Source organism: Capra hircus, chromosome 18 (genome assembly GCF_001704415.2).
Source record: "Capra hircus breed San Clemente chromosome 18, ASM170441v1, whole genome shotgun sequence".
NCBI lineage: Eukaryota > Metazoa > Chordata > Mammalia > Artiodactyla > Bovidae > Capra > Capra hircus.
Genome location: NC_030825.1, coordinates 64,642,827 through 64,653,618, shown reverse-complemented (window position 1 = coordinate 64,653,618; position 10,792 = coordinate 64,642,827). Strand labels below are relative to the sequence as shown.

Sequence of the window (10,792 nt, the reverse complement as noted above, 5' to 3'; positions counted from 1 at the left end):
CCGAAATCACCATCTGCAGTGATTTTAGAGCCCCCCAAAATAAAGTCAGCCACTGTTTCCACCATTTCCCCATCTATTTGCCATGATGTGATGGGACCAGATGCCATCTTAGTTTTCTGAATGATGAGTTTTAAGCCAAGTTTTTCACTCTCCTCTTTCACTTTCATCAAGAGGCTCTTTAGTTCCTCTTCACTTTCTGCCATAAGGGTGGTGTCATCTGCATCTCTGAGGTTATTGGTATTTCTCCTGGCCACCTGGAGTCCAGCTTGTGCTGAAGGTTCTGTGGGACAGATCTTTGCCCACCCTGCCCCCGCCCCCCGCCCCAGCTCCGAGGTCCTGTCCATCATAGAACCTTCCTCTCCTGTATTTTCCGTCTCTCCTCAGGGTCAGCCTGCCTGAGTTCAAATCCCACCCACACAGCTTTACAGCTGCATGAGCTAAGTTTCCTAAGGCAAAACAAAGCGGAAAACCCAATGGGAATAGTAATACCACCCTCCTCTCACCCATAGAGTTATTCCGAAGATTAAGATTATGTAAGGAGAGAGCTTAGAACTGCTCCTAAACGATTCCAACCCTTCCATGAGCATTAGCTGCTATTCTTGTTGTTGTTACGTACTTCAAGATGCTGAAACAAGTTCCACCCCTTTATAAAATCTGCATGAATGAGTTCCAAAAGAAACTGCCAAGTGGGGGAAGAAGTGGTGGCCCAGAGCCACCTGGTGAGAGTCCCTTTGCGTGTGTTTACAGCTGTGTCTCTGGCTGCACAGGGTCTTGGTTGTAGCATGTGCGATCTAGTTCCCTGACCAGGAATTGAACCTGGGGCCCCCTGCATTGGGAGCACGGAGTCTTAGCCCCTGGACCACCAGGGAAGCCCCTCCTTTGTGTATTTAAAATGTGTTTACTTAGACCACCACGTTGATTGGCTGTTCTCAAGCAGAGCCTTTATCCTCCTCCCAGGGGCCATTTGGAAACAGTGACGAGTCTAAATCACAGGGAGGGAGAGCTGCTAGCATCGGCGGTGGAGCCCTGGGACCCTGCCGAGCATCCCCCAGTGCACAGGCCGCCCCCACCACAAGCAATGGCCCAGGCCCACACGCCAGTAGCTCCCACTGCGAACCATGGGTCTATGCGCAGGAGCTCAACCCAGCTGAATGGCGCGTTGTTGTTGTTTACTCGCTCAGTCGTGGGCGACTCTTTGCCACCCCATGGACTGTGGCCCGCCAGGCTCGTCTGACCCTTCGATTTCCCAGGCAAGACTACTGGAGTGGGTTGCAGTTTCCTTCTCCAGGGGAGCTTCCAGACCCAGGGATCGAACCTGCATCTCCTGAATTGGCAGGTGGGTTCTTTACCACTAAGCCAACAGGGAAGCCCCTTGAAAGGTGTATAAAGTGAAGTCACTCAGCCGTGTCTGACTCGTTGCCACCCCATGGATTGTAGCCTGCCAGGCTCCTCCATCCATGGGATTTTCTAGGCAAGAAGACTGGAATGGATTGCCATTTCCTCCTCCAGGGGGATCTTCCTGACCCAGGGATCAAACCCAGGGGTCTCTCTCACTGCATGCAGACTCTGCCATCTGAGCCACCGCGGAAGCCCCTGGAAGGTATATACTTCAAACTAATTTCATGGCCTTGGACTGGACAAGATCATGCAGGCAAGAAGAGTGGAGTGGGTTGCCATTTCTTTCTCAAAACCTTACTGCTGCCGCTGCTGCCGCTAAGTCACTTCAGTCGTGTCCGACTCTGTGTGACCCCATAGACAGCAGCCCACCAGGCCCCCCCACCCCCACCCCGTCCCTGGGATTCTCCAGACAAGAACACTGGAGTGGGTTGCCATTTCCTTCTCCAATGCATGGAAGGGAAAAGTGAAAGTGAAGTTGCTCAGTCATGTCCGACTCTTAGCGACCCCATGGACTGCAGCCTACCAGGCTCCTCCATCCATGGGATTTTCCAGGCAAGAGTACTGGAGTGGGGTGCCATTGCCTTCTCTCAAAACCTTACTGCTGCTGCTGCTAAGTCGCTTCAGTCGTGTCTGACTCTGTGCATCCCCATAGACGGCAGCTCACTAGGCTCCTCTGTCCCTGGGATTCTCCAGGCAAGAAGAGTGGAGTGGGTTGCCATTTCCTTCTCAAAACCTTACTAGCTAGCGTTCTTCTCTCTTTTTCAAGGAGGATGTGTTCAGGTACCCTTTATGTGACCAAAAATTACTTTTTTGAAAAAAGAAACGAAATAGCAGCAAATGCATCCAAGCAAAGAAAAAAAATTCCTTCTCTGACCCCCCACCTCTTCCTCTGGATACCCTGTTTCCTTCCCTTTCCTTCCTCGGATTCCCGAATCCTCCTCCCCGTCTCCCTCCCCTCCCCCACAGCAAGCTGGCTCCCACCCACTCAGCCCCCACAGGCGGTTCTCACTCAGGCCACCATCGATGGCCTCTGGCTTGTTACCAAATCCAGTGGAATTTTTTTTTTTTTTTTAAATCAGCCTTGGTCTGCTTCTGAGCCTGCAGTGAGGGGACATATGTGTCCTCCTCTGTGTGGACACAGACTCCTCATGTTTCATTCTCTGTTGCTGCTGGGCTCTGGTCCAAGTTCCTCCCCTTTTCTCTCTCAGTGTCACCCTTTGCAGCCGATTCATCTCGGGCCTCTGTTCTTCCCACTTCAATCAGAACCAGCTACATAGTTTTCAGGGTGCATGGCAAAGGAAGATGCGGGGTCGCTTGTTCAAAAGGACTAATAGTTCAAGATAGAGCAAACCATTAAACGAGTACAGGGCCCTGCTGGGCATGGCCCCCAGGGACCCTGCAGGCGCCCCCTGTGCTCTGGTGGGGCTCACTGCCCTTCCCTCTGCTCTGGGTCAGGGTCTCCGGGGTCTCTTGTCCTCCTGCCCCTCCTCCCAGGCTCTCCAGCTTGGCAGTCCCCCAGGATCCCCCAGGACTGCCCTCCGAAGGTCCTTGGGGTAGACAGAACGCACGTCTAAAGATGTCCAGGCACGAACCCCTGGAACCTATGACTAGGTTGTGTGTGTGCTAAGTCGCTCAGTTGTGTCCGACTCTTTGCAACCCCATGGACTGCAGCCCGCCCGGCTCCTCTGTCCATTAGATTTCCCAGGTAAGAATACTGGAGTGGGTTGCAATGTCCTCCTCCAGGGGATCTTCCCAACCCAGGGATGAACCAGGGTCTCCTGTGTCTCCTGCACTGCAGCTGGGTTCTTGGTTCTTTTTTAGCTATGTGAGGCCTTTGTGGCAGCATGTGGACTTTCCCTGGTTTCTGTGAGTGGGGCTACTGTCTGACTCAGGTGGCAGGCCTCCCGCTGCGGTGGGTGCTTTTGCAGAGCCTAGGCTTCGGCTCGTGGTCTCCAGTGGTTGCCGTGTGAGGGCGCAGTGCCTGTGGCTTGAACCACAGGCGCGGCTCCAGGCTTAGTCGCTCTGCGGCACACGGGATCTTCTGGGATCAGGGACTGAACCCAGGTCCCCTGCATTGGCAGGCGGGTTCCTAACCACTGAGCCACTGGGAAGGCACAGCCACCTCAGCAGCATGTGACTTGTGCTGATTACGGAGTAACGCATTAGATCTAGCCATCGCCATGGCTGCCACCCAGGTGGGCCTCACATAACCAGGACCTTCTCTGGCCAGAGGCAGGACAGTGGAGCAGGCCTGCAAACCAGGGAGTGTGAAGCCTAAGGGGGACTCAGGTGGAGAGACGGAGTGAATGCCGCAGAGGGACCCAGGCAGCCTGTCGCAGCAGACCAGGTGCAGACCCGACCAGGTGGGGGAGTTTGTCTTTTGTTTGTCTGCTTGAGGTGATGAGTGTTTTGGAATCAGAGAGAGGTGGCGGTTGTACGACATTGAGAATATACTAAATCCCTTTAAAATGATGCACTGTAATGTGAATCCAAACATCAACAGAAAATGACTAACTACAATGCTGTTGTTATTGAAACGTTTATCTTGGGTGACCGTTCTGCCACCCCCACCTTAAACTTTGCCTTGAATGTGAAAGAAAAAAGTGTTAGCCGTTCAGTCGTGTCCGCCTCTTTGCGACTCCGTGGACCCTAGCCGGCCAAGCTCCTTTCTCCGTAGGATTCTCCAGGCAAGAATACTGGAGTGGGCTGCCGTGCCCTCCTCCAGGGGATCTTCCCCGCTCGGGGATGGAATCCGGGTCCCCTGCATCGCAGGCGGATTCTTTACCATCTGAGCCACTGTTCCAGCCCATCCCCCTTCTGGACTGTGACGTGGACTCTCTGCCCCTTCAAGTTCTGACCCTGTTTTTCCCGCTTAATGCCCGAGTCAGGACAAATCAGAAGCTCCCCGTGGCTTTCTCTCCAGGCAAACCAGGCTCCACCCGGGGCCTCAGGGCCCTGGGCTCCACCTGGCGGCCTGGCCCGCTCCCTCCGGTCCTCGGCCCTGTAAACATGTACTCCTCCCGCTTCGGAAGATTCAGGTCAAGCCACACCTCCTCCTTATCCAGGACCCTCCCTGCTCTTGGCCGCAAAGGTGGCTCAGACGGTGAAGTGTCTGCCTGCAATGTCGGTGACCTGAGTTCGAGTCCTGGGTGGGGAAGATCCCTCTCCAGTATGCTTGCCTGGAGAATCCCCAAGGACAGAGGAGCCGGGTGGGCCCCACTCCATGGGAGTCGGATACGACTGAGCGCCTTCTCTTTCTTTCCCTCCTCTCCAGCCCCTCCATCCCAGCTCACAACCGAGCCGGCCTCCTCTCCGAGGTGGGGCTCTTCCCGCCCTCATCCCCTTGGGGATCGTCCTCCCCTCCACCCTGAGTCTTCTCGTACCGCTCGGCGCGGGCCCCTAGCGAGCTGACGCCCAGGCCCGGACCTTCAACTCTCCACCGCAGGCAGAGGACTGCCCTCCGCGGCCACCTCCACCCGCTCGTACCGCCGGTCTCACTGCCTGATCTTGTCGGCTTCTCTCTCTCTTCCAGGCCCCACACTCGCTCCCCCAACCGCTGCAATCTGGAAGAAATTACTCTTTCCAAACAGCCAGACTTCCCCAGTTGCAGGAAATTCCAGGCTGGCAGGGGAGGGGCCGGGCTGGGGGGCCGCCCCGTCCATCCAATCCCCCACCCCCTCCGCGGTCCTTCCACCCGCACATCCAGTCCCGGCCACTTCCCGCCCCCACACTCAGCCTGGAGGGGCCTCCGCTTTTCCGCCGCGGCTTCTTAGTCCTTAAATCCTAGAGGCCAACTTTTGGAGGGGGGGCGGGGGGGGGATAAGGGAGGCCTGGGAGGGGCCTACTGCCTTAACCCTCTCGGCCCCAGACGGGCCGAGCTGGACTGGGCGGGAACTCTGCGCCCCTCTGGGCTCCCATCATGGCCCCCGAGAGGGGCTGACGCTTCCGTTCCCGGTGCAGGTAAAGAGGGGACCGGGTGACAGGCTCTGGGGGCGGGGGTGAGGCTCAGACTCCCGGAGCTGGTGGAGGGGAGGCCGGGGGGTGGTCTGGGACCCCCCTCGCGTCCTGAGGCCGAGGAGGAACTGAGTCAGGGCTCCCGGGACCCAGGAGAGAAGGAGGGGGCTCTGCGGGCCGGCCACCCGGGTCGTGAGTGCCCCTCCAGGTTCCGCTTGATGGGCCCTTCGCAGGTGAGATCCCGCCCGGAGGAAGGCGGAGGGAGGCGCGGGCCTGGGACCAGGAGGCGGAGGCGGGCCCCGAACCGAGAGGAGTGGGTCCCGGGCGGAGCCGGAGCCTGAGAGCGCGCCCGCCCGGTTCGGCAAGGACCGCGAGGTAAGGGGGCACTGGCGGGCCCGGGGTCCCCAGGCAAGTCCAGAGGGGAGAGGGGCAGACAGACGGCCGAAGGGACAGCGGCCGCTGAAGCCGGGGCCGCAGCCACGTGGCCTCAGGAAGCGCGCTCTGGAGCCCCAAGGGGGTCGGGGTGGGGTCCCGGTCCCCGGTCCCCCTGCGCCGTCCGCGTGCCGCCCGCCTGGTCGCCTCTCCCACGGGGCTGAGAACCAGCCAGGCTGGATGTGGGGCGGGCTGGGGCCCGGAGAGGACGGAGCAGAGCCAGCTGTGCGTCCCCCCCCCACCCCGCAGCTGGAGCCTCGGCAGGAAAGGTGGGGCGCGCGGAGGCGGGAGGAGGGGCGCGCGGGCCCAGGGTCGCGGCTCCTGCTCTCTGCCCGGCCCGAGGTCGTCACACACAACAGCTCCTCTGTGCAGAGTTGGCCCCGCCACTGGCTCTTTCCGAGCATGACCTCATTGCATCAGGCACACTAGGAGACTCGAGCCTTCTATTTCAGGGGACACCGAGGCTCTGAGAAGTGGACGGACTGCACCCCGCACCCCCTCCACCCCACCCCTCCCCTCCCCCGGTCACCCCGAGTTCTCAGAACTACCCAGGAGAAGCGGTGGCTTTCAAAAACAATTTCTAACTCGTTGTTCTTACCTGGAATGGAAAAAAAAAAAAAAAAAGGCAAACAAACAGGGTCAAGGGTGTAGGTCCCTGGCCTTGATATGAAAGCATTATTTATTTTCCCACGGGTCTGCACGCCCTACCCTTTTGGGACCATGAGCGATATAACAGCCTTCCAACTCCGGAGTTCGTCTGCCTGCGCTCCAGGTTCAGGCAGTATTTGCTGCTGTGTGACCCAGGGCCAGTTACCTCACCTCTCTGTGCCTCAAGCTGTCACCCACATCTCTAAAACGAACATAGTAGCAGGGTTCTCCCCTCACAGGGGACTGTTAGGAGGGCCGCGGGAGTTCCTTCATGTGCCTGAGGTGCTTAGACCCCTGCCTGGCCCAGGGTGAGTGCTTGGGAAACAATGTCAGCACCATGAGTACACTCTAGGACAGCCCCTTGCAAATAGGCATTTCAACTTCCCAGTTTTCAGAGGAGCAAACTGAGGTGCGAGGTTGAGAGAGTGAGTTCTGGCTGTTTGGTTTTTTTTTCCCTCCTTCTGTCTGCATGGCTTGTGAGAGACCAAGATCTTAAGGAGCTGCTAAGTGTTGGGAAATGGCAGGACTATCACCCTGTAGGGTGGTGGGAGGATGGGATGAGGGCAAGGTGGAGGGTGGGCAGGAGAGGAAGCAGTGGCGGAGAGCCGTCCAGCGGGGGCCAACGCATGGGGCAGCTGGCAGCTGAAGGCATGACTCTGGGTTCTGGAAGCCTGCAGAGCTGCTTTGTGACCTCGGGCAAGTCACGTGCCCTCTCTCAGCATCTGTTTCCTTCTCTGGGACCGGCGAGGATGATCCAAGGTTTGGCCACGGAGCACACAGCATTTTCTGTGTGCTGGCTACCATGCCAAGACTCTCCGTGGGGCAATATCTCACCAATTCTGGTTTTTTTTTGTTTGGTAGCACTGGTTGGCTAACAGGGTAGGGTCTTAGTTCCCTAAACAGGGATTGAACCAGTGCCCTTTGCAGTGAAAGCTATAGTCCTCACCACGCGGACTGCCAGGGAATTCCCGCTCACTATTTCTTGCAAAGAGACTAAGAATTATCCTATGAGTAACATTCCATTTCTGAGATGAGGAAGTGAGGTCAGAAAGGGTAAGTAATTTGCCCAAAGCAACCCAGCAATGTGCATAGTCAAATCCAAGTCTGGGCAGCTGCCTTCCTGAGTTCTGCTTTTTTTCACCTATAATCCACGGCTCAGTGAGACGGGGCACTGCTAGCTCTGAGACTTTTTTTTTTTTTTTTAAACTGTAGATTGAGATTTGTTAATGAGAAGAGGTCAGCGTTAAAAAAGACTAACAGGGAATCCCAGGTGGTCCAGTGGTTAGGACTCTGGGCTTCCACCGCAGGGGCTGTGGGTTCGATGCCTGGTTGGGGAACTAAGGTCCTGCATAGCACGGCCAAAATAATAATGTAGATTAGAATTGAAACTATCCAAGTGCCTAGCATGTGCTGAGCAGTCTCATTTCATAAATGTTGTTTCCCTTATACACTGGGTGGGGTGGGGAAGGAATGGTGATTGTGTTCCAGATTGCAGTAAAATGTATTTATTCACCTGGGTGGAGGTTAGGGAATTTTGAGAAGCGCTATAGAGGTGGTCAAGCAAGACTGGTTTTTCAAGAGAAATAAATGTGATGTGTGTATGTGTGTTTGAGTAGGGGAGTGGACAGCCCTCAGACCACAGCCATCTATACTTATTTCAAATCCTCTGGCTTTAATTTTTCTCCACATAAAAGATGGTATTTCCCAGGGTGGTGGTTACTAAAAGGACAATGCTTTGCCTGCTTCAGAGGATTTTATGAAATCTAAATTTTGTTCCACAGTTTTGTTTGGGGACACATCTCCCCCCCCATCCCCAATGCTATCACTATCAATTGACTGGTGGTGTTACAAATATAGTTTTCTTTGAGTGTTTCTGTGTGTCCTACAAGGAAGGTAGTGTTATTTTACCTATTTTCAGATAGAAAACAAGCCAAGCGATCACATCAATTATCTCAGTTCATACAGGTGGCAAAGCGGGGGCTTCAATTCAAATAGAAAGAATGTTTATTATTATTATTACAACAGTGACTGTTAAAACAAAAGTACAAGGTCGTCAAAGTCCCTCCCAGAAGTTCCATAAAAACAGCCAAGTTCCAGGATATGGGCAAAGGTTGGTGGACGTATCTATTTACCATCAAGTCATGAAGTCATGTGGCCATAGGGCACCTGGTTTATAGTTCATGAGCTGCCAGATTGGAATTTAGGCCATTCTTGCCATGTTTTAACATAGGAAAATTTGCATTCTTACTACTGTTACCCTTAGCAAGAAGTAAGATATTATGTTGCTTGTTTCAAAACCAGATAATTTGAAATTGTAAAACACTGTGTTAAACGCTGTTGATGGTGGGGAGGGGATGGTTTCAGTGGTAGAGTCCACCTACAAATACAGGAGATGCATGTTGGATCCCTGGGTGGGGAGGATCCCCTGGAGGAGGAAATGGCAGCCCACTCCAGTGTTCTGGCCTGGAGAACCCCATGGACAGAGGAGCCTGGCTGACTGCAGTCCATGGGGTTGTAAAGAGTCGGACACGGCTGAGTGTGCATGCGGACTCACACGCACGCACACATACATGTGCAAGTATATAGATTCCCAGGCCCACCCTAAACCTCCCAAATTAGAATCCTCAGGCCAGCCTACATTGTGACTTTTGTGTGTCCCAGGCAAAGCTTTCATGGACATAATTACATATGTTATAATTATATTTTACGACCACGTTGGTATAAAGACAAACATAATCCAGACATTTTGAAATAAATCAAAACACAGCATCCCTCGGCTCAGAAAGGGCTTCTGTACCTTGTGTATTGACAGGGTGGGGGGCTCCCCTCGTCTGAGAGGGTCTCCTCTGCCCTCCTCTGGGCTGCGTGAGCTCTGTGGGCCTGGAAGGTGGTGCCGGAGAGGAAGACCTGTGCCTGTCCCCGCCCTGCGTGAGCTGGCGGCCAGCGGCCTCAGTTAAGGACCGAGGCTCAGAAAGGTAATAATAATAAATTAAAACGTTTAAAACTGTGCAGGCCTCTAGAAGTGTGGCAGGCTCTGGGCACCGCATCTTCCCCTAAAGGACAGGGGCAGCTCTGCCTTAAGAGTGGAATGAGTGATAGTCGTTCAGTCGTGTCCAACTCTTTGTGACCCCATGGACCTTAGCCTGCCAGGCTCGTCTGTCCAGGGAATCCTCTAGGCAAGAGTACTGGAGTGGGTTGCCAGTCCCTTCTCCAGGGGACTTCCAGGCCCAGGGATCGAGCGCGGGTCTGCTGCATTGCAGGCAGATTCTTTACCGTCTGAGCCACTAGGGGAGCCCGTCTTCAGGGTGGAGTTTCTGCCAAGTTTGGGAAGAAACTTGTCCGCAGGCTTGGTGAAGCGTGTTTTGCTGGTTCTCTGCGGTATGAAATCCTCAAACGTTAGTTGTGAGTGCAGTTAACATACAGGCAGACCTAAATTTGAGTCTGAGTTTTTAATCAAGCAGCTGTGATCTCGGGCCTCAGTTTCCCCAGCTGTAAAATGGAAGTAACCCCCGTACCCCCACCACGGTCGTGCTGTGCGTGTCCGGAGCATTCTTTGCACCGCGGGCTAGGCCAGGGCTGGGAACTCGGCAGGCAGGCCTCGGCAGCGCCCCTGGGGGAGGCCGTGCTAACCCGCCCCTACCCCGCAGATGCCGGTGCTGAAGCAATTGGGCCCCGCGCAGCCCAAGAAGCGGCCGGAGCGCGGCGCCTTGTCCATCTCCGCGCCGCTCGGCGACTTCCGGCACACGCTGCACGTGGGGCGCGGCGGCGACGCCTTCGGGGACACCTCGTTCCTGAGCCGCCACGGCGGCGGGCCACCCCCTGAGCCCAGGGCGCCGCCCGCGGGGGCCCCGCGCACTGCTCCGCCGCCCGCCGTGCCGCAGGCTTCGCCGCCCGCCCTCCGTGCGCCCGCGCCCGCCGACCCGCTGCTGTCCTTCCACCTGGATTTGGGCCCCTCCATGCTGGACGCGGTGCTGGGCGTGATGGACGCGGAGCGCCCGGGCGCCGCTGCCGCCAAGCCGGACGTGGACCCCGGCCCCGAGGCGCAGCACCCCCGGGCCCGCTGCCTTGCCAACGCGGACCTCGAGCCGGACGACGTCATCGGCCTGTAGGCACCCCCATTCCCTGCGCTCTTACCGCCCAGCGCCCCACTTCTTTCTACATAAACCGACAAGGTCTGTGTCCCGGGTTTCGTCTGTTCACTTTTCACGTGGAGAGCGGTAACGAGACGGGGTGACAGGGTCCCGGCACCCCTAAGAGCCACGTGTGTTGCAGGGGGTTCTGGTTCCCGCCGGTTGGATGGTGGTAGAAATTCGATGGTCCTGGTGTAATGGGATGCGGCCCCTTTAAGAGGGACAGGGGC

The 10,792-nt window shown here is 56.1% G+C and overlaps 1 protein-coding gene across 2 annotated transcripts; it reads left to right on the top strand.

The window, feature by feature from the left end:
• Positions 4,673–10,617, top strand: CDC42EP5 (CDC42 effector protein 5). Of its 2 annotated transcripts, XM_018063138.1 has the most exons (4): positions 4,673–5,358; positions 5,586–5,727; positions 9,245–9,407; positions 10,080–10,617. In XM_018063138.1, the coding sequence occupies exon 4, from the start codon at positions 10,080–10,082 to the stop codon at positions 10,539–10,541; it is 462 nt and encodes a 153-aa protein (XP_017918627.1). In that variant the 5' UTR covers positions 4,673–5,358; positions 5,586–5,727; positions 9,245–9,407; the 3' UTR covers positions 10,542–10,617. The 2 variants fall into 2 exon arrangements, with proteins under 2 accessions (XP_017918627.1, XP_017918626.1); XM_018063137.1 differs by lacking the exon at positions 9,245–9,407.